Genomic DNA, 24797 nt, shown 5'->3' with positions numbered 1-24797 from the left:
AACAGACAACATTTAGTACGATTTAGCAAATAAACAGCTGATTCAAGAAAACATTTGATTTGCGCCAAAATAAACAAACAAACAGAGGACAAACACAATTATTTGTATTGCATTTAATATTAAAAATAAAATGCACAATAAAATAAAAATTGATTTGGTATGTTCCCCGGGAACATTTAAGCTTCCTGCATCAATACATTGCCCTCTATCTAGAACTTGCCTAAAAATATATAATGAATTAGTTTCTAATTTAATGAAACTTTGCATCACTTACGAATTTTATTCCATTTTCTTTAATTTTTATACAACTTAACTTCAAATTGAACTTTGCAAATTAAAAAAAAATGTTTTGAATAATTTTTGTGTTTGGTCATAAAACAGCTGATCCAAAAATGGATGGACGCTTCTATTCATAATTGTATATACCCATACATGCTTTGTACAGACATACTTATTTTTTAATCAGGACTTTCGGTCAGTAAAAAGCAATGTAATAAATATCTAATTTTTTTGATCCACATCATTCTTAAGCTATAATTACAGATCTGCAACCTATATTTATAGATTATAGAGGCATAGGACTTCAAAATATTAAACATTTTGTAATTATTGCCACTGGACACGTGTTGTGCGTACATTTCGAAGGAGGATATTTACATTTAAATTTTGAAAGCTGAGTGTTGTCAAAAGTAAATTTATGAAAAATTGGAACCATATGTCTGCATGAAACTACCTTCAGTAATTATGTCATGTTTTACAAATGTATTAACGAATAAAATTTATTTAATTATTCGATCTGTGCTGGATAAATATTACCAGAAGAAATTTACCCGGTAATATTCAGTAGAATTGTATTTATCTCTATACAACGGTATTATAATAGCTCCGTTCCAGAACAAGTAAGAATCTACGACGTTTAGTCCCAATATGTTAATCATATTCCCAAATCGATTTTGAAGAGAAAGCTTGACATTCCATAAATTTCAGGAACCCTCAAGAATATGAACATTTTTACTACAATTACAAATAAATACAAAAAAAAATAGTAAACATTTTTAGATTTTGCAGATCTCAAATAGTCATAAAAATATTAGTTTGGGGAAAAAGAAATTCATTATTATTATTCTTTTTTGTAAATAGTTTAAAACAATTATAGATGATTTTTAGCTCCTAGGCGATGTTACGACTGCTTACATGTCAGTCAACTTCGATCATTTCTCCGACTTTATTGATATTTTCGACGACCGGCCTACCTGTACGAGGTGTATCTTTAACATCAAAAATTCCTGAACGGAAACTACGAAACCAAAATTGCACATAATTGGCCGTTACAGTATCGGAACCATAAACACCATTCACAATGTTAGCCGCTTGGCGTGCATTTTAGCCTTTGTCACAGAAAAATCTGTAAAATGAACCAAATTTTCTCTTTGTTCACTTCCATTTTTAACACCATGTAACTCACAATTGAATGCACCAAACAAAAAAACAGCTAAGAAATTATTTTTACTGTGAAATGTCACCCTTCCAACGAGCATAAATCTGAAATTGTTTCATCGACATTTTATGAGAAATCTATCAATACATCCATCTGCCGAAAAAATAATGAATTTCTTTTTCCCCAGACTAGTATAATTTGCTTTACAATTTGCCTCGTATTCTGCACCATCTAAACACAGAATAAGTTAAACCGAATAACTATATTTGTGTGTCAAATTGTCATGGTTACCAGTCGGCAAATTCAGATCTGGCAACACGACGTTAATTGACATTTATAGACGAAGGAAAAAAAATCAGGTCGTGAAGAAAATTTTGCTGGTGAAAAATATACAATTATTCGCGAAAAATAAGTGCTCATAATTCAACAAAAAATTATTACAAAATACAGCAAAACGTCTGTGAAAATAAATACTTGAAAAATTGTCAATAATTTGCCAACCATATTTGCACCATGACGGTGACAAATGGAGAGGGCAATAACGCTGGTGGTGATGGCGGTGGTGGTATTGTGAGACCGCGTTGTTTCTTCGATATTGCACTGGATCGATTGAATATAGGTCGTATTGTATTTGAATTGTATTCGGATGTGGCACCAAAAACCGCGGAAAATTTTCGTGCCTTGTGTACCGGTGAAAAGGGTATCGGCATTGTAACGGAAAAACCCTTGCATTACAAGAATGTCATCTTTCATCGTGTGGTCAAAGATTTTATGATACAATCGGGTGATTTCTCAGCCGGCAATGGTACGGGCGGAGAATCAATATATGGTGGAACATTTGAGGGTAAGTATTTTTGTTGCAATTGTCTTGATAGTTGTTAGCAAGGGTTATTGGGGGTTTTGACTTTTTTCGAGTTATATAAAAAATGATGTGGGTGGGTACCTATTACTACTATTTAGTAATACCATACAAATCATTTAAAATAAAGAAATATTACAAATATGTGTGTTGTTATTATAATTTGTAAATGTAATGCGCAAATAGTAGATACATTAATTGCTGTATACGTTGCCATGGCACTTTGTGCATTTTATTGATGCATGCTCACATATGCAAGACTGCTATCCTTCAAAGGGTTGACACCATCCCACAAACGTCACGGCTTTAATCGCATTCGCTGTAGGTACATATTTGATACACAAAACAAATTAATTGAAGGAGGGTATTGTATTCCACACGAGTGGGTATGCCATGATTTGTATACGAGTGAGGGAGGTTTCAGTAAAATATATCCGATATTATCTAGACTATTATATCTACATCCGAAAATTCCAATAATAGTGTTGCATTGATCTTAAAATGGACTGGAAGGAAAAGTAATGGTAACTGATCCTCTCTTCTCATCGAGGAGGTACACAACCACAGTTTACGGTTTGTGAAGTTGTAGCGTTAAATCATTTAAAGTTTTAAGGACTTTCGAAATCTATGCATATTCTGAATCATCCGGAGATGAGTATTTGTCTAAAGTTCCACATCGTTCCTTAAGCTTGTGCAGGCTTGTCTCACCATTGAAGCCAGCGAAGAATGCCAGGGCAAAGACCTACTTTGACTTCTTCAGCGAGACTATCCCCAGTAGTTGTTGTTGTAGCAACACAATACATAGCATTGGTTACGAATTGTCTGGTTCTGATTCCTCTATCTCAAAATTCGAAATTGTAGCAACCTGAATAGGCTGTGTCCATAAGGTATTTGATGATAGGTGAGTCGGCTTAGCTGAACAGTTGGAACGGTGCAACATGTCGTGTGATCATAGTCCACATGCAGAATACGTGTTATGTATCGAGCCGACAATTGATTGACAGAGGGTGGTTGTGCCTTATCAGCCTACTTGGATCCCTTTTTACGGGCTCTCCTTCGGGCTGGCTTCGACAATCCCCTACATTCCGTCTTTGTGGATGCTGATGCCTGGGACGTCTCAGTACTAAGTTTACCTTTGGGGGTTCTGAGGGCTTAGAAGTCTCATGCATCACCTTTCTAGGTGTTTTATTTATTCGGCTCCATAGAATGTGCTGTTTGTGAGGGATTGAGATCAACCATGGCATAACCTCTAACCATGGCAAGGACTTGGCAGCTAAGCCTGAATGAAATTGTTGAGGCGCCCAGGTATCAACAAGGCTCCCTTCTAATTTAGTCGGGACCCTGACTGCAAACCATAGAACGCTGATGGACACGAGGTCGCATGACACACAGCGTTATGGGGGTCACTTTGAGAGGTAGTGATCCAAACCTTTCAGATGGTTATTTAGAGGCGCCATTCTCTCCTCGTCAGCTCAGGGATCATAGGCACTCGGTCATTTCCTTCGATACTCACCCCCTGAGCCGAGCTGAGACTATTCGTGCTTATCGGGACAGCTCCTGGGTGAGGGAGTTCTGTCCATAAGGCTATCACAGGGGTTTTCCACTGCGTCCCTCATGCAGATGGTACACTGGAGTCATGAAGGAGGGGGGTCATTCTGACAGGTTTGAATATTCTTTCACTGCGTATCACTTTCATTCGGAAACCACATCACCGACCAGCCTATTAATTTATAAAAGGTTAGCGCCTTGTTTTGATTAGGTCCTCTAGAACGTCTTTTAAACTATGGATGTGAAAATAAAAACGATTTTAACTAGCGAAGACACAAACCGAATTATACACCACCATACAGTATAACAGTTATATTGATCAGTATAACACAATAGTGTGAAGTTAAAAACGAATTATATCAACGAAATTTAGTAAATTTATTTTATGAATCCTATCATGCAAAATCTGGGAGGGATAGGTCCATATGGAAGGTACCATTGGAAAGCCCACGAAGAGTACTTTAAGAAAAAATTATACCCAGATCATTTCATTTCGTAAATGTTTAAAAAAATAATTTTTAATTTTTTTCAAGAAGTTATCATCGAATGTCACTGTGCAAAATCTGGGAAGGATAGGTCCATACGGAAGGTACCATTGGAAAGCCCTCGAAGAGTACTTTAAGAAAAAACTATACCCAGATCATTTCATTTCGGAAATTTTGAAAAAAAAAATTTTAATTTTTTCAAAAAGTTAACATCGAATGCCACTATGCAAAATCTGGGAGGGATAGGTCCATATGGAAGTTACCATTGGAAAGCCCACGAAGAGTACTTTAAGAAAAAATTATACCCAGATCATTTCATTTCGCAAAATTTTGAAAAAAATAATTTTTAATTTTTTTCAAGAAGTTATCATCGAATGCCACTGTGCAAAATCTGGGAGGGATAGGTCCATACGGAAGGTACCATTGGAAAGCCCACGAAGAGTACTTTAAGAAAAAAATATACCCAGATCATTTCATTTCGGAAATTTTGAAAAAAAAAATAATTTTTATTTTTTTTCAAGAAGTTATCATCGAATGCCACTGTGCAAAATCTAGGAGGGATAGGTCCATATGGAAGGTACCATTGGAAAGCCCACGAAGAGTACTTTAAGAAAAAATTATACCCAGATCATTTCATTTCGGAAATTTTGAAAAAAATAATTTTTAATTTTTTTCAAGAAGTTATCATCGAATGCCACTGTGCAAAATCTGGGAGGGATAGGTCCATATGGAAGGTACCATTGGAAAGCCCACGAAGAGTACTTTAAGAAAAAATTATACCCAGATCATTTCATTTCGGAAATTTTGAAAAAAAAATAATTTTCATTTTTTTTCAAGAAGTTATCATCGAATGCCACTGTGCAAAATCTGGGAGGGATAGGTCCATATGGAAGGTACCATTGGAAAGCCCACGAAGAGTACTTTAAGAAAAAATTATACCCAGATCATTTCATTTCGGAAATTTTGAAAAAAATAATTTTTAATTTTTTTCAAGAAGTTATCATCGAATGCCACTGTGCAAAATCTGGGAGGGATAGGTCCATATGGAAGGTACCATTGGAAAGCCCACGAAGAGTACTTTAAGAAAAAATTATACCCAGATCATTTCATTTCGGAAATTTTGAAAAAAAAATAATTTTCATTTTTTCAAGAAGTTATCATCGAATGCCACTGTGCAAAATCTGGGAGGGATAGGTCCATATGGAAGGTACCATTGGAAAGCCCACGAAGAGTACTTTAAGAAAAAATTATACCCAGATCATTTCATTTCGGAAATTTTGAAAAAAATAATTTTTAATTTTTTTCAAGAAGTTATCATCGAATGCCACTGTGCAAAATCTGGGAGGGATAGGTCCATATGGAAGGTACCATTGGAAAGCCCACGAAGAGTACTTTAAGAAAAAATTATACCCAGATCATTTCATTTCGGAAATTTTGAAAAAAAAAATAATTTTTATTTTTTTTCAAGAAGTTATCATCGAATGCCACTGTGCAAAATGTGGGAGGGATAGGTCCATACGGAAGGTACCATTGGAAAGCCCACGAAGAGTACTTTAAGAAAAAATTATACCCAGATCATTTCATTTCGGAAATTTTGAAAAAAAAAATAATTTTCATTTTTTCAAGAAGTTATCATCGAATGCCACTGTGCAAAATCTGGGAGGGATAGGTCCATACGGAAGGTACCATTGGAAAGCCCACGAAGAGTACTTTAAGAAAAAATTATACCCAGATCATTTCATTTCGGAAATTTTGAAAAAAAATAATTTTTATTTTTTTTCAAGAAGTTATCATCGAATGCCACTGTGCAAAATCTAGGAGGGATAGGTCCATATGGAAGGTACCATTGGAAAGCCCACGAAGAGTACTTTAAGAAAAAACTATACCCAGATCATTTCATTTCAGAAATTTTGCAAAAAAAAAATTTTAATTTTTTCAAGAAGTTATCATCGAATGCCACTGTGCAAAATCTGGGAGGGATAGGTCCATATGGAAGGTACCATTGGAAAGCCCACGAAGAGTACTTTAAGAAAAAATTATACCCAGATCATTTCATTTCGGAAATTTTGAAAAAAAAAATAATTTTCATTTTTTCAAGAAGTTATCATCGAATGCCACTGTGCAAAATCTGGGAGGGATAGGTCCATATGGAAGGTACCATTGGAAAGCCCACGAAGAGTACTTTAAGAAAAAATTATACCCAGATCATTTCATTTCGGAAATTTTGAAAAAAAAAATAATTTTCATTTTTTTCAAGAAGTTATCATCGAATGCCACTGTGCAAAATCTGGGAGGGATAGGTCCATATGGAAGGTACCATTGGAAAGCCCACGAAGAGTACTTTAAGAAAAAATTATACCCAGATCATTTCATTTCGGAAATTTTGAAAAAAATAATTTTTAATTTTTTTCAAGAAGTTATCATCGAATGCCACTGTGCAAAATCTGGGAGGGATAGGTCCATATGGAAGGTACCATTGGAAAGCCCACGAAGAGTACTTTAAGAAAAAATTATACCCAGATCATTTCATTTCGGAAATTTTGAAAAAAATAATTTTTAATTTTTTTCAAGAAGTTATCATCGAATGCCACTGTGCAAAATCTGGGAGGGATAGGTCCATATGGAAGGTACCATTGGAAAGCCCACGAAGAGCACTTTAAGAAAAAATTATACCCAGATCATTTCATTTCGTAAATTTTTAAAAAAATAATTTTTAATTTTTTTCAAGAAGTTATCATCGAATGTCACTGTGCAAAATCTGGGAAGGATAGGTCCATACGGAAGGTACCATTGGAAAGCCCACGAAGAGTACTTTAAGAAAAAATTATACCCAGATCATTTCATTTCGGAAATTTTGAAAAAAAATAATTTTTATTTTTTTTCAAGAAGTTATCATCGAATGCCACTGTGCAAAATCTAGGAGGGATAGGTCCATATGGAAGGTACCATTGGAAAGCCCACGAAGACTACTTTAAGAAAAAACTATACCCAGATCATTTCATTTCAGAAATTTTGCAAAAAAAAATTTTAATTTTTTCAAGAAGTTATCATCGAATGCCACTGTGCAAAATCTGGGAGGGATAGGTCCATATGGAAGGTACCATTGGAAAGCCCACGAAGAGTACTTTAAGAAAAAATTATACCCAGATCATTTCATTTCGGAAATTTTGCAAAAAAAAAATTTTTAATTTTTTTCAAGAAGTTATCATCGAATGCCACTGTGCAAAATCTGGGAGGGATAGGTCCATATGGAAGGTACCATTGGAAAGCCCACGAAGAGTACTTTAAGAAAAAATTATACCCAGATCATTTCATTTCGGAAATTTTGAAAAAAAAATAATTTTCATTTTTTCAAGAAGTTATCATCGAATGCCACTGTGCAAAATCTGGGAGGGATAGGTCCATATGGAAGGTACCATTGGAAAGCCCACGAAGAGTACTTTAAGAAAAAATTATACCCAGATCATTTCATTTCGGAAATTTTGAAAAAAAAAATAATTTTTATTTTTTTTCAAGAAGTTATCATCGAATGCCACTGTGCAAAATCTAGGAGGGATAGGTCCATATGGAAGGTACCATTGGAAAGCCCACGAAGAGTACTTTAAGAAAAAATTATACCCAGATCATTTCATTTCGGAAATTTTGAAAAAAAAATAATTTTCATTTTTTCAAGAAGTTATCATCGAATGCCACTGTGCAAAATCTGGGAGGGATAGGTCCATATGGAAGGTACCATTGGAAAGCCCACGAAGAGTACTTTAAGAAAAAATTATACCCAGATCATTTCATTTCGGAAATTTTGAAAAAAAATAATTTTCATTTTTTTCAAGAAGTTAAACGCTATATACGCTATTTAAAAATATTTTCAAAAAATTCAGTAAAGTAAAAAATCACACAATGTTTTAATTATATGGCCACTTCAAAGTCGATATATTTTCAAAAAAACCGTTATTTATGGAAAAATAGCGAGGAATATTTTTTTATTTTCACACAAAATCTCTTAAGTGCAGTATATCAAAGTGTTCTGAAATAAAAATTTTTCAAATATACTTCAAACGGATCGAGGGCTGACCAAAAAATGTTTACCACAGTAAATGTTTTAATTATGTGACCACCACTGTATATTCATATCTTATGGTATTTTATTTATTTTTGGTCCGTGGATTTACAAAAATCGATTTTTTTAAAATATTTTTTTTTTCAAATTACAATAAGGCTTGTACAGTCAACGTCCGGTATAACGAATGGTGTATTGTCTGGCTTATTCGTTATAGCAAAAAATTCGTTATATCGCAAAGTTTTTAAATGTTAATGCTAATGTTAATCCATTTTCAACACAACAACAACAATAACATGTTTACAATTTTTTTATAAGGTTAGCCCATTCCTTTTTGTGGAATTCATTATACCTAGTATATAAATTTGGAAAACGTTCGTTATTTGCGATATAACGAATTTTTGCTATAACGAATAGGCCTGATAATACACCATTCGTTATACCGGACGTTATAAGCCTTATTGTAATTTGAAAAAAATATTTAAAAAAAATCAATTTTTTTTGTGTATGTAGTATGCACAGCTTCAGAGTAATACTCATCCGAAGGTGCGAATATTGTGCGATCAAATTTCTAAAAAACCTATTTTTCCGACCAAATTTTTAGATCTGTCAACTGAATGATATGGGTACCCGCGATCAATAAGGTTTTTTATGTTTCGGATGATATAAAATCTTCTTCGTGAAAATCCGTCTACTAGAACGGCGGGAACTGGCCTTCCAAAAACACGAAATTTGGCAAAAAATGTTTTTGAAAATATCGCGGATTTATTTGCGTTTTCTGTGTATCATTTCCGCTTCAATAAATGACCTCATACGAATTTTGATCTTTTTCGAAAAGGTGCACACCGAAATCGGATGCGCGTTAATGGCATATGGAGTTTTCGGACATTATTCGCGTTTTACGATTTTTTGGGTACTTCAATGTAACGTGTGGCACATCTTAGCCGTCAAATGAAATTTCGCAAAAAAACTATGGATTGGAAGATAAACTTCAGCACTTCCTGGAAACCGCATGCGCATCAAATGATTTTGAGAGTTACGCGATTTACACGCAATTTAAAATGTATATTTCATAATATTTTTTTTATTTTAGGATTTATTCCTATTTATAGAATTCTAAGATTTATCGGAAGGGTCTTGATATAAACCGCAAGGCGTATACTTATACACAAAAATTGATTATTATTATATATGTCAATTTTTCGGCGAAATTCGGGTAAAATAGCAGAATAACCCCAACATATTTTTTTCTGAAATTTCTTGTATAAAATTAAAAAATTAATATGATGACATTATTTTTCCGAACCAAAAACAAATATTTTTCCTCAATATCTTGTTTTGTTGTCGCTGTGATTTAGAAACCGCTACACGGACTTGTGTGATTTTGATATCATTTGATTCATCATGGTGTTTAGATTATGTAGATATTTTTAAATTAATTTTTATGTGTGTATATGTCATTAATATAATGAAAATATTGACGTAATCTCCTATATTTTTTTATTTTTCTCATATTTCGCGAAGATGTGCATATAATATATAATATATATAATATATTCATATTCTTATTTTACGGAGGAAGATATATATCAACGTTTTTGGTCAATATAATAAACGGCGTAATTTTAAGATTTTTTTCTTATGCCCAAAATTAAAACCTCGATAACATTTGCGCGCATCAACCAAAAATTTGATCGCGAACGGTTTCGGAGTCAGAACATTTTTCTCTATATGTTTTGGTACACATATAGAGAAAAATGTTCTGACTCCTGCAAATCCTGATCAATTGAGCGTCTTATAGATTCAATACCTCTTGGGTGAATAAATTACCTACTTATTTCTGAAACACTATCAGTATAAGTATATGTACGTATTTTAAAAAAGTTACAGGTCATTTATTCAGTTCGCAATTTCAGTAGCTTTAATTTTGGCCAACAGTGAATGTCTATTAAAAAAAAAAACAAAAACAAAGAAAAAAACTGTTTTGGAATATAACTGGTATATAGCGTTTAACTTCTTGAAAAAAATTAAAATTATTTTTTTTTCAAAATGATCTGGGTATAATTTTTTCTTAAAGTACTCTTCGTGGGCTTTCCAATGGTACCTTCCATATGGACCTATCCCTCCCAGATTTTGCACAGTGGCATTCGATGATAACTTCTTGAAAAAAATTAAAAATTATTTTTTTTCAAAATTTCCGAAATGAAATGATCTGGGTATAATTTTTTCTTAAAGTACTCTTCGTGGGCTTTCCAATGGTACCTTCCATATGGACCTATCCCTCCCAGATTTTGCACAGTGGCATTCGATGATAACTTCTTGAAAAAATTAAAATTTTTTTTTGCAAAATTTCCGAAATGAAATGATCTGGGTATAGTTTTTTCTTAAAGTACTCTTCGTGGGCTTTCCAATGGTACCATCCATATGGACCTATCCCTCCTAGATTTTGCACAGTGGCATTCGATGATAACTTCTTGAAAAAAAATAAAAATTATTTTTTTTTTCAAAATTTCCGAAATGAAATGATCTGGGTATAATTTTTTCTTAAAGTACTCTTCGTGGGCTTTCCAATGGTACCTTCCGTATGGACCTATCCCTCCCAGATTTTGCACAGTGGCATTCGATGATAACTTCTTGAAAAAATTAAAAATTATTTTTTTCAAAATTTCCGAAATGAAATGATCTGGGTATAATTTTTTCTTAAAGTACTCTTCGTGGGCTTTCCAATGGTACCTTCCATATGGACCTATCCCTCCCAGATTTTGCACAGTGGCATTCGATGATAACTTCTTGAAAAAAATTAAAAATTATTTTTTTCAAAATTTCCGAAATGAAATGATCTGTGTATAATTTTTTCTTAAAGTACTCTTCGTGGGCTTTCCAATGGTACCTTCCATATGGACCTATCCCTCCTAGATTTTGCACAGTGGCATTCGATGATAACTTCTTGAAAAAAAATAAAAATTATTTTTTTTTTCAAAATTTCCGAAATGAAATGATCTGGGTATAATTTTTTCTTAAAGTACTCTTCGTGGGCTTTCCAATGGTACCTTCCGTATGGACCTATCCCTCCCAGATTTTGCACAGTGGCATTCGATGATAACTTCTTGAAAAAATGAAAATTACTTTTTTTTTCAAAATTTCCGAAATGAAATGATCTGGGTATAATTTTTTCTTAAAGTACTCTTCGTGGGCTTTCCAATGGTACCTTCCATATGGACCTATCCCTCCCAGATTTTGCACAGTGGCATTCGATGATAACTTTTTGAAAAAATTAAAATTTTTTTTTTTCAAAATTTCCGAAATGAAATGATCTGGGTATAGTTTTTTCTTAAAGTACTCTTCGAGGGCTTTCCAATGGTACCTTCCATATGGACCTATCCCTCCCAGATTTTGCACAGTGGCATTCGATGATAACTTCTTGAAAAAAATTAAAAATTATTTTTTTCAAAATTTCCGAAATGAAATGATCTGGGTATAATTTTTTCTTAAAGTACTCTTCGTGGGCTTTCCAATGGTACCTTCCATATGGACCTATCCCTCCCAGATTTTGCACAGTGGCATTCGATGATAACTTCTTGAAAAAAATTAAAAATTATTTTTTTCAAAATTTCCGAAATGAAATGATCTGGGTATAATTTTTTCTTAAAGTACTCTTCGTGGGCTTTCCAATGGTACCTTCCATATGGACCTATCCCTCCCAGATTTTGCACAGTGGCATTCGATGATAACTTCTTGAAAAAATTAAAATTTTTTTTTGCAAAATTTCTGAAATGAAATGATCTGGGTATAGTTTTTTCTTAAAGTAGTCTTCGTGGGCTTTCCAATGGTACCTTCCATATGGACCTATCCCTCCTAGATTTTGCACAGTGGCATTCGATGATAACTTCTTGAAAAAAAAATAAAAATTATTTTTTTTCAAAATTTCCGAAATTAAATGATCTGGGTATAATTTTTTCTTAAAGTACTCTTCGTGGGCTTTCCAATGGTACCTTCCGTATGGACCTATCCTTCCCAGATTTTGCACAGTGACATTCGATGATAACTTCTTGAAAAAAATTAAAAATTATTTTTTTAAAAATTTACGAAATGAAATGATCTGGGTATAATTTTTTCTTAAAGTGCTCTTCGTGGGCTTTCCAATGGTACCTTCCATATGGACCTATCCCTCCCAGATTTTGCACAGTGGCATTCGATGATAACTTCTTGAAAAAAATTAAAAATTATTTTTTTCAAAATTTCCGAAATGAAATGATCTGGGTATAATTTTTTCTTAAAGTACTCTTCGTGGGCTTTCCAATGGTACCTTCCATATGGACCTATCCCTCCCAGATTTTGCACAGTGGCATTCGATGATAACTTCTTGAAAAAAATTAAAAATTATTTTTTTCAAAATTTCCGAAATGAAATGATCTGGGTATAATTTTTTCTTAAAGTACTCTTCGTGGGCTTTCCAATGGTACCTTCCATATGGACCTATCCCTCCCAGATTTTGCACAGTGGCATTCGATGATAACTTCTTGAAAAAAATGAAAATTATTTTTTTTCAAAATTTCCGAAATGAAATGATCTGGGTATAATTTTTTCTTAAAGTACTCTTCGTGGGCTTTCCAATGGTACCTTCCATATGGACCTATCCCTCCTAGATTTTGCACAGTGGCATTCGATGATAACTTCTTGAAAAAAATGAAAATTATTTTTTTTTTTTTCAAAATTTCCGAAATGAAATGATCTGGGTATAATTTTTTCTTAAAGTACTCTTCGTGGGCTTTCCAATGGTACCTTCCGTATGGACCTATCCCTCCCAGATTTTGCACAGTGGCATTCGATGATAACTTCTTGAAAAAAATTAAAAATTATTTTTTTCAAAATTTTGCGAAATGAAATGATCTGGGTATAATTTTTTCTTAAAGTACTCTTCGTGGGCTTTACAATGGTACCTTCCATATGGACCTATCCCTCCCAGATTTTGCATGATAGGATTCATAAAATAAATTTACTAAATTTCGTTGATATAATTCGTTTTTAACTTCACACTATTGTGTTATACTGATCAATATAACTGTTATACTGTATGGTGGTGTATAATTCGGTTTGTGTCTTCGCTAGTTAAAATCGTTTTTATTTTCACATCCATTTTTAAACTCATTTAAGCATGGAGATGCAGACATTTAAGATGTTTGATATAGAATATGGGATACATCGGTCCTTGTTTTGTCATTCCAATTTCATAGGAGGTAAACCATTTTTGTAGGAAATGTTCTATATTTTGAAATAACTACCATATACGGTACCTTCCAAAAATATATTTTGGAATGATTTGACGTCCCAAGAGCTTAATTAAGTCTTTCGTTTTGGTGAAGGATAAAACAAATATTACGTAGAATTTTTAAAGCACCAGTAAAATGAAATTGGATCCATAAACATGTCATTCTGCAACCTATACTAAATTCCTCATTTCGTCAGATATATAAGCTATATCCAAATCTGAACCGATTCCAACGATTTCAGGAAACTTAACACACATCATTCTAGACGCTGTGCCAAATTTCGTGCAAATCGATAGATATTTAGGTACTTTGGTGCACCATTTACATTAAATCGGACGAAAATATATATGGGTGATTTTCAGGAAACTTAACACACATTCTAGACCTAATTCAGAACGCTGTGCCAAATTTCGTGCAAATCGATAGATATTAAGGGACTTTGGTGCACCATTTACATTAAATCGGACGATACTATATACGGGAGCTATATCTAAATCTGAACCGATGTTCAGGAAACTTAACACACATTCTAGACCTAATTCATTATGCTGTGCCAGGGATGCAAAAGTTGGTACAATTGTACTGATTTTAGCACTATTTGGAAGTCAAAAATACAATAGCACCCCAATGACATATTCAGCACTATTTCTAAACTGTATCAAATTATTCTCACTTAAAAGTATTATAAGTGCTTAAACATACAATATGAAATGAATCGCCTTCCCCCGCTGTCGTTACGAATGGATGAATTTGCCATAGATTAAACGTGCCGCCTCAAAATTCCGATCAGATTGATAAATGCAGTAAAAACATTAATTATTATTTCTGCAACAGTTCTATGAGAGAGATGATTTTTCAATGGTTCAGGAATAATTCATATTTTTTTAAATACTCAACAACTCGATGGCTTTCACGTCAAGAAGTTATTGAAACAATTTTGGCGCAAGAAGTTGTTGAAACAATTTTGAAGCTGATTTCCAAACGTTAAGGCTGAATTCTATTATTTCAGAATTTTCAAACCTTTTTATACCCTCCACCATAGTATGCAGGGTATATTAATTTTATATTTCCGTTTGTAACTCATCGAACTAATCATTTCCGACCCGTCTGTCTGTTGTAATCACTCTAGCATCTAAGCTAATTGAGGTAGATCGCCAAAGTCGCATATAGACCTCTTTTGTCTGCAGGCAGGTCAGCTTCGAAGATGTGCTATATCGGTCCACGTTTAGGCATAGCTACCATATTAGGGTAACCCACCATCGGTATTTTGGGGTTCTTGAGTGCGTTTTTCAACCGAATACGCTGAACATTGATACATTGGGTACCAAAATTATAAATATAGGTTCACTTTTTCTTGTAGCCCCCATATAACGGTAACCCCAATTTTCAGTGTTTTATGGTGTACTTCAGTATATGGGGTAGTCCCCATATAACCCCCTTTTTATACTAAAATAGCTAGCTATTTTTTCCGTGTGTTGGGTTTGTCCCCATATAGGCGTATTCTGCCATAGTATGGGGGATATTCGTTACTCGGAATAATCAGTTTTTACCCTACAAAGTGTGGAATTTTAAGACGATTTAACCATCTATTGTTCATTCCGTCATCTAAAGATATCGCGATAAAAAACTCGAACCTTACGATAATGAAATATATCGGCAGGCGTTTAGGCATCTACTACATTTAATCATACCTCCTGAAGAAAAGAATGGAGATACAAAACTAAAATATTGGGTTCGAAATTCTCAGTATACCTACGGTGCAGAGTATCCAAAGTTCGGCCCGGCCGAACTTAAAGCTTTTTTCACTTGTTACTGTTATTTCTGTTCTTACAATGTGTACTAAAAATTATAAATAATATCAAATTATAAATGCAGTCTGAGGATGCCAGAATGCACGTAGAATTTATTAAGTCTTTTAAAAACGACAATATATGCACTTGTAGGTCAAAGGTGGCTGAAGTGAAAAATGAACTAAACGAAGATATGTTTCCTTATCTATCACAAATTTTAGAGGGTTTTTATATATTCCACATACATCTACAAATGAGGAAAGAGTATTTTCATATCAAAATATTATTAAACAACGATACATAAGAATATGTTGCAAAAAAGTTTTAATTAATTGATCTTTTTATTTCGATCTAAAACCGAATAGAATTGTGTTCTTAAAAAATCTTTATATATAAGACTTAAATGTACGTAGAACAAGTGTTCATCTTATCTATAAGTATATAAAAATGAATTCTTTATTATTATTAATTGTTAATAACAAAAATTTTATTAAAAAATATTTAAAAGTACAATCGGACTGAAAAAAAGTAAACTTTTTATTGAAAGCCAGTACAATTTGAATAATTTCATTTCACATCCCTGTGCTGTGCCAAATTTCGTGCAAATCGAAAAATATATAGGCACTTTGGTGCACCATTTACATTAAATCGGACTAAAATATAAATGGGAGCTATATCTAAATCTGAACCGATTTTCAGGAAACATAACACACATCATTCTGCACTTAATTCAGTACGCTACGCCAAATTTTGTGCAAATCGAAAGATATAAAGAGACTTTGATGCACCATTTACATAAAATCGGACGATACTATATATGGGAGCTATATCTAAATCTGAACCGATTTTTCCCAATTTCAATAGGGTTCGTCCTTGGGTCAAATAATTGACCTATGCCAAATTTCATCCAATTCGAATCATAAATGCGACCTGTACTTTGTTTACAATTTGACAAGGACAGACAGACGGACGGATGAGAATTTAAATAAAAATTTTCTCGATTCTAAATAATATTAAATAATAATATTAATTAATAAAACATATTTTTTAATTTCAGACGAAACATTTGATATAAAACATGATCGTCCTTTTTTGTTGTCCATGGCCAATCGTGGTAAAAATACCAATGGCTCACAATTTTTTATGTAAGTAGCAACATATGTGAAATGTTCATATAATTTGCAGATATTGCGGCCAATTAATCTACAGTTTACTTACAGCAAAGTTTATATTCCAATTTTTGTATTATTTTTGTATATATTTTTTTTTTCAAGAATATTAATCATCACAATAATGTTTGTTGTTTGCTACTATTGTACTATAATATTTAATGATTTGTTAATTAATTTAGCAAAATGATGACCACCACGTCATGAGCTTTAGAGCAGGGTAACTGCAATCAATGCACCCCTCCCCCCTCCACATAATCATAATGTCAGGATTTTTATGGCTGAGGACAACAGGAGGAGTATATCTATCCAGATTGCATGCATCTATGGAGTTTGATTTCTAATCACTGGATATTTTGTTGGCACGTTGAACATGCTTTGTGACGTGTGTTTGCTGCCAAATGGTTCTAGGTGTGAGACTTATTGGAGGATTCTCAAATCCAACTATAATTGAGGGTGTGTGTGTGGCCATACACATACGCAGACATCACTTTTCTTGGTTTCCAAAAATGCTGTTATAACTACACAACATCAACAACAAAAAAGATGATGATCTCCCATCAGAAGAGATGCTTTTGCGCCCATTGGAAACTAGTTATTGCTATAATGTAGAAATTATTTTGCATTCATATCCACCACAAAAAAATTACCAAACAAAAAATGTTAGAAACAATTATAAGTGTTCTACTTCAGCCATTTCAATCGAGACCAAAAAAATAGCCAAAAAAACAAACAAACCTACTACCTACTGTTGAACTGTTGTAAAATATGACAAAGTGTAAAGAAACTTTTTCTCTTCTTCTGTTTTTCATTATAGTACTACACAACCTGCACCACATTTGGACAAGTAAGTTTAAAATCGATCCCAATTCAATTTTATTCACTAACCTGTTTTGGTTTACTTCTTTTTAGTGTCCATGTTGTTTTCGGTCAAGTTGTATCGGGACAAGAATTAGTACGTCAAATTGAAGATTTGCCAGTTGATCGTAATTCCAGACCATTGCAAGATGTTATTGTAGCCAATTGTGGCGAATTGATAAAACAGATTAAAAGTATGTTGAGCAACATTGAACGTTGGATATGTTTGTAATTTGTGTCTTGTTTTTTTACAGTTAAAAAAGATAAGAAGAAAAAGAAACGTGCCGCTTCATCGGATGATGACAAATCGGCTGCCAGTGATTCCGATGATGAGAAGCAATCTAAACGTAAGGAGAAAAAGAAAAAGAAGGATAAAAAACGATCCAAATCCGAGGATAAAGATAAGTAAGTTGAAAACGTATTTTAGATCAGTTTTATTTACAAATATTCTCCGATATACAATATGTCGGTTGGTGGACATATTGTAGTCGGTTAGAGGTATATGAGGCGAGTGCTTTCCGAATGTAAGTGTTAAGCAGAAGAAGATTCAGACCTTCCAAAAATTCCGCCCTTAGAACTGCAATAACTGGATGAAATTTGGCATAGGTCACTTATTTGGCCCGAGGACGAACCCTATTGAAATTGGCAAAAATAGCTCCCATATATATTATCGTCCGATTTAACGTAAATGGTCCACCAAAGTCCCTATATATCTTTCGATTTGCTCGAAATTTGGCACAGCGTAATGAATTAGGTATAGAATGATGTGTGTGAAGTTTCCTGCAAATCGGTTTAGATTTGTATATATCTCCCATATAAATTTTCGTCCGATTTAATGTAAATGGTGCACCAAAGTCGTGCGATTTGCACGAAATTTGGCACAGCATAATGAATTAGGTCTAGAATGATGTGTGTTAAGTTTACTGAAAATCGGTTCAGTTTTAGATATAGCTCCCATATATAGTATCGTCCGATTTTATGTAAATGGTGCACCAAAGTCCCTATATATCTTTCGATTTGCACGAAATTTGGCACATCGTAATGAATTAGACCTAGAATGATGTGTGTTAAGTTTCCTGAACATCGGTTCAGATTTAGGTATAGCTCCCATATATAGTGTCGTCCGATTTTATGTAAATGGTGCACAATGGTGCACCAAAGTCTTGCGATTTGCACGAAATTTGGCACAGAATAATGAATTAGGTCTAGAATGATGTGTGTTAAGTTTACTGAAAATCGGTTCAGTTTTAGATATAGCTCCCATATATAGTATCGTCCGATTTTATGTAAATGGTGCACCAAAGTCCCTATATATCTTTCGATTTGCACGAAATTTGGCACATCGTAATGAATTAGACCTAGAATGATGTGTGTTAAGTTTACTGAAAATCGGTTCAGTTTTAGATATAGCTCCCATATATAGTATCGTCCGATTTTATGTAAATGGTGCACCAAAGTCCCTATATATCTTTCGATTTGCACGAAATTTGGCACATCGTAATGAATTAGACCTAGAATGATGTGTGTTAAGTTTCCTGAACATCGGTTCAGATTTATATATAGCTCCCATATATAGTATCGTCCGATTTTATGTAAATGGTGCACCAAAGTCCCTATATATCTTTCGATTTGAACGAAATTTGGTTTTTGGTTTTTATGTTAAGCTAAGGAAAGTGAAACGCAACTGCCAGAATGTCGTCCTCAGGACAGTTATAGGGTGTGTCCACATAGACCTCTTGCTATGTGTCGGCTAGTGGTATATGGGTCCAGTAAGATTTGCGAATGTAAGTGTTAAACAGAAGAAGATTCAGGCCTGCCTCTCATAACTGCCATAGGATATCTTCTCATGACATCAATGAACCATCTTCATGAAGAGGCTGAAACCATAACCGTTCATCGGAACACAATGAAATTTGGTCGATGCAGTACCTGTTTGAGTATTATCGTCGGGAACCCCCTGTCATTGCGTAATCCGGATTCCCAAACCCCAAGGCACGACAGGAGAGATTTTCATGACTTAGAAAGAGAGCGAGAGAGATCCAAATATAGAAGTGTGAACAGATCAACAGGCCTATCAGTCTGAATACCATTCATACATATGCAGTTGCCCAGCCTATAGAAAAAAACCTCAGGAAGTGAGGTCGGATTTATTTCTACAGAAAAAAACCTCCGGAACTGAGATCGGATTTTTTTCTATAGAAAAAAAACCTCAGGAAATGAGATCGGATTTTTTTTCTATAGAAAAAAACCTCAGGAACTTAGGTCGGATTGTTTTCTATAGAAAAAATACCTCATGAACTGAGGTCGGATTGTTTTCTATAGAAAAAAATACCTAATGAGCTGAGGTCGGATTTTTTTCTATAGAAAAAATACCTCATGAGCTGAGGTGGGATTTTTATCTATAGTCGGATTTTTCTTAAAAAAAAAACTCAGGATCTGAGGTCGGATTGTTTCTATAGCAAAAAATACTTCAGAAACATAGGTCGGATTTTGTTCTATAGCAAAAATACCAAAGAAACTGGGTTCGGCTTTTGTTCTATAGCAAAAAACTGAGTTCGCATAGTTTTCTATAGCAAGAAATAACTCTGAAACTGAAGTCTGATTTTTCTCTATAGAAAAAAACTGAAACTAAAACCTTAGAAACTGGAGTCGGATTTTTTATAGAATAAACTCAGAAACTGGAGTCGGATTTATTCTATAGCAAAATATACCTCAGGAACTGAGGTCGGATTTTTTCAATAGCGCGAAGTCATCCAAAGCGTTGGGCCCTGACGGAATATCTATGTGTGTGTTGAAACAGCTGAACGAGCCAGGAGTCGAGTACTTTACCAACGTCCTCAACTTGTCGATAGCCACCCACGAGTTGCCTATCGAGCAGGTCTGAATGGTATTCATACTGATGCAGTAGCCGCAGCGCTGAACGGTTACACATTAAATGCCGTCCTCGGAGCTCACCCCCCCACCCATAGCAGCTGAAGAACGTCAGCTGGCCAGAAAAACCAGAGTAGTTTTGGCCGAATTACGTTCAGGATGGTGCAGTCATCTCAATTCGTATTGGGCACAGATTGATGACCAGCTGCAGGATGCCTGCCCAGCATGTGGTACGGGCCCTCAACCACACTGCACTTATTCAATTGGTTACAGCCAGTGGAGGGGACGGAACCAGATGGAATTTAAACAGGAAACAATATAATTCATATAAGCTGCTATAACAACAACCTTAGAAACTGAGGTCGGATTTTTTATATTGCATAAAACTGAGTTCGTATAGTTGTCTATTGAAAAAATACCTTAAAAACTGAGATTTTGATAGTTCCAGATTAAATTAAAACCTGAGAGTGCCAAAAAGAACAATGTGCTGGAACATCGTTACCACTTCGCGTAGCTGTTCTCATATTCTAAGAGTAGAATTTTCAATGACAATTTCTTTTATATTTTTCAGATCAAATTCTGACAAAGAAACTGAAGAAGGTGAAGCTTCAGATCTTGACGAGGGTGAACTACATCCATTAGTGACAGTCACAAAGATTGATCCATCGGAAATTCCAGAGGTATTATAACATTCTCTTCAATGCCCTTAAATCTGAGATTAATTGTAATATATTTTGATTCTTTTAGGTTTCTAACAAATTTTTGCTACGTGATGATGGTTCAAAACGTAATCACGATAAGGAAGATCGTCGTGACAATTCACGTGAGCGTGCTGGTAAGACGGAGGGACGTAATGCTTTTGGTTGGTCCAAGAAAAATGTGCCCACATCGCGTAGTGGTCGTATTATCAAAGGAAGAGGAGTTTTCGTAAGTATTTTGTAATTAGAAGTCTGTCACGATCCCTGGTATTTATAGATTTCTTTTAAAATTAGCGTTTTCGTACCCCATCACGTTCTCGTTCGCGCAGTACAACACCACCACATTGGAAGAGGGCACAAAATCGTACTATTAAAATGTCAGATTTGGAAAAAATCGAAGAAGAAAAAAAGATACGTGAGGAAGAAATACGACGTCGTGAAATAGAACGTAAAAAGCGTCACGAAGAAGCCGCCAAGAATCCGAAGAAATCCTTCTTTGAATTATCTCATGCCAGTTCGTATGGTGGTAAAAATAACGAAGATGGTTCACCAGACCGCAGGGATGATAATCGTAGACGTCGTGATGATCGTGGACATGATGAGAGGGATCGTACACGTGATCGTGAAAGGGGCGAAAGACATCGTGATTCTGAAAGAACACGCACGGTTTCAAAATCGAATAAAGATGATGAAGTGCCATCGCGTAATAAAGAACGTAAGAAATCGATGGATCTGAATGCCTTGGACTATGAACATCAATCCGATAGTGAGGCGGAGGATGATGGAGGAGATGATGCTGCTGAAACAAAACGACCAAAATCGGCATTGGTTGCCGTTTCGCGATTTACACAAAATGATCGTAAAAGGGAGAGGGAAAATGAACGTGAACGAGAAAAGGAACGTGAACGAGAAAGAGAGCGTGAAAAGGAAAGAGAAAAAGAAAAGGAACGGGAAAAAGAAAAGGAACGAGAAAAAGAAAAGGAACGGGAAAAAGAAAAGGAGCGAGAAAAAGAACGAGAGAAGGAAAAAGAAAAAGAACGTGAGCGTGAGCGCGAAAAAGAAAAACTAAAACTTGCTGAAAAGGAAAAAGACAAAACCAAGGAAAGAGATAATCGTAATAGGCACAATTCTAGTTCTAAATCACGAACAAAATCTCGTAGTCGCAGCCGTTCTCGTTCGAAATCCCGATCGAGATCCAGATCAAATTCACGACGTCGCCGTTCACCGATACGCAATGATAGACGAATGGCAGGTCGCCGACAAGGCTTCAATTCACCACAGCGTCGTAGAAATTTCAATTCATTTAGAAATAATCCCTTCAATGATAGACGGCGTCGTTCACGTTCTGCAGGTGATCGGTTCCGCAACCGTTTTCCACTCTCGCCAATACGACGTCGTTCGTCTGTAGATCGTTCACGTGATCGTCGATCTCGCGACCGACGTGACAGAACTCGTAGCCGAAGCAGATCCCGCAGCGGTTCGCCAGCACGACGAGGACGTGATAGACGAGACAAGGATCGCATGGATCGTGATCATAGTCATGATCGTCAACGTAGTCGCAATCGTAGCCGTGATCGTCATTCTAGATCAAAATCCCGCTCTGCAAGTCGTCAACGACGAAAGAATCGATCATCGTCCCGATCACCAAGACGTTCTCGATCTAATAGACGTTCCAGTGATCGACAATCACCAAAGAAAAATACCGAACCTTCAACTTCTACATCAGCGGCTCAAGCCGAAAGTAGCACGGAAGCGGCTGCTCGTGAAAAACAACAAAAACGTGCCGAGGCATTGTTGATGTTCAAAGAACATATGCGCAAAGAAATCGCTAAGGAAGAAGAGAAACGAGCCGAGAAACAACGTATCGAGGATATGGAGAAAGAAAAGACCGCACGCGAACTTGAAGAACTGGAACGACTAAAGGAGGAGACACTGAAAAAACTCCAAGAACATGAAAAACTCAAGGAGCTTGGAACTGCGACAGATGCCAAGGCTGGCAGCGACGATAACGATGAGAAGTCACGTGAAAAGAAGAAGAAACGTAAGAAGTCCAAAAAACATACAAGATCGTCCGTGTCAGATGCCGAATAAATGAAAATAGGAATGAAATTGGTTTCTCCCACCCTCTTTTTTTGTTAGAAATTTTTAATGTATTTTCTTAATTTTCTTATCTTTTTGTGTGAATGTGTATTTGGATTGAATATGAGAAATTCCCATGGGATATTATATAATTATTATATATTCTTTGAATATTTCAGTTATTTTACATATGTACTGGCTTTTAAATGAATAAATAAAATGGAATTACATAAAATAAAAACACAACAAAAACAATAAATAATACCTTGATACGAATTGTTCTTGTGAAATAAAAAAATTGATTAATTTTTATTTGTAGGTTATATATTTGGAAATTTGTTGTAATAGTTTTTAAAATTATACAGTTTGCTACCGTGGCGATTTTAACGCTCATCATGAAATATAATATTGACAAAATTGACGAATAATCGGACTTTTGTCGCGTTTAACGGCGTTGATGCGACAGATCCGAATAGGTACACTAATTATTTATATCGACAGTTCGAAGAAAAGAACATTGTACAGGTCGATGTTTCCATAATTCCGGCTACTAAAAAATGGCAAGAACAAGGTTCTTAATTCAGAAACCGGCAGTACTTTGGGAGCTCATAAAGAGACCATGTTGATAACCTATACAACAACCTTTTTATACCTGCTGTTAGAAACGCTGCACACCAAATCTGACCGCAAGAGAAATCTAGCTCAATACTAAATATGGTACCATTTATACCAGCAACTGAGCATCCTATTTTTATTATTATGTCTTTGTGCATATGTTTGTAACAGGCAAAAGGAAACGAGATAGGCACATGGTCCCTTTTGAGAATTTGCATAGAATCACTTTTTAAGTCGATTCATGCATGTCCGTCGGTGTGTCCGTCTGTCCATGTTAAATTGTAAACCAAGTACAGGTCGCATTTTTGATTCGAATTGGATGAAATTTGACACAGCTCATTTATTTGGCCCAAGAACGAACCCTATTGAAATTGGAAAAAAATCGGTTCAGATTTAGATATAGATCCCATATATATTTTCGCCCGATATATATTTTTCTCCATATATGTTTTATGTAAATTGTGCACCAAAGTCTTTTATATCCTTCGATTTGCACGAAATTTTACATATTGTACTGAATTAAGCCTGTAACGATGTGTGTTAAGTTTCGTGAAAATCGGTTCAGATTTAGATATAGCTCCCATATATATTTTCGTCCGATTTAAGGTAAATGGTGCACCAAAGTCCCTATATATCCTTCGATTTGCAAGAAATGCAAAGTTTGGAACGATGTGTGTTAAGTTTCGTGAAAATCAGTTCAGATTTCGATAGAGCTCCCACACATACATATATATTGGTGCAAATGCAGCCATAGCCTCCATATTTATTTCGAACGGGTGTTTGATTGCGATTAAATTTTTATCAGTGGGGCGTACCGAATAGTGTATATAAATTTTGTTACAAATTGTTTTCCATAAATACGTCCCATGGTACTCTGACGACTCTTAATCTGCCCGAATAAAATTAAACATGCAATTGTAAGGATACATATGTACAATATATCCAAAGTGGTGAAGGGTATCATATAGTCGGCCCAGTCCGACTTTACTACTTTCCTTACTGGTTTTCTCTTTTCGTCAGCCGTTTTTAAAAATGAATTCAGTTACGCTCACCCACACTT

The 24797-nt window shown here is 34.8% G+C and overlaps 1 protein-coding gene across 1 annotated transcript; it reads left to right on the top strand.

Annotated features, from left to right (window-relative positions):
- The first annotated feature begins 1897 nt into the window (after positions 1–1897).
- Positions 1898–23134, top strand: LOC133321761 (peptidyl-prolyl cis-trans isomerase G). The gene is made up of 8 exons (XM_061530838.1): positions 1898–2282; positions 16505–16592; positions 17434–17463; positions 17529–17668; positions 17729–17879; positions 20917–21025; positions 21093–21272; positions 21338–23134. Exons 1-8 carry the CDS (start codon positions 1952–1954, stop codon positions 23132–23134), a joined length of 2826 nt encoding a protein of 941 aa, XP_061386822.1. The 5' UTR covers positions 1898–1951.
- Positions 23135–24797: the final 1663 nt, after the last annotated feature.

Source organism: Musca vetustissima, unplaced genomic scaffold, assembly GCF_032173495.1.
Source record: "Musca vetustissima isolate MV318-11 ecotype Yass unplaced genomic scaffold, APGP_CSIRO_Mvet_v1 utg15951, whole genome shotgun sequence".
In the NCBI taxonomy this organism is placed as follows: domain Eukaryota; kingdom Metazoa; phylum Arthropoda; class Insecta; order Diptera; family Muscidae; genus Musca; species Musca vetustissima.
Note: the sequence above shows the minus strand (reverse complement) of the source record. Positions and strands in the feature narration are given on the sequence as shown.

Bases quoted from the DNA above. Each gene is read 5' to 3' on its own strand.
- LOC133321761 (XM_061530838.1), top strand. From the start codon at position 1,952: ATGACGGTGACAAATGGAGAGGGCAATAACGCTGGTGGTGATGGCGGT. The intron at 2,283-16,504 runs GTAAGTATTTTT...TTTTAATTTCAG, and splicing joins ATATGGTGGAACATTTGAGG to ACGAAACATTTGATATAAAA. The intron at 17,880-20,916 runs GTAAGTTGAAAA...TATATTTTTCAG, and splicing joins AAATCCGAGGATAAAGATAA to ATCAAATTCTGACAAAGAAA.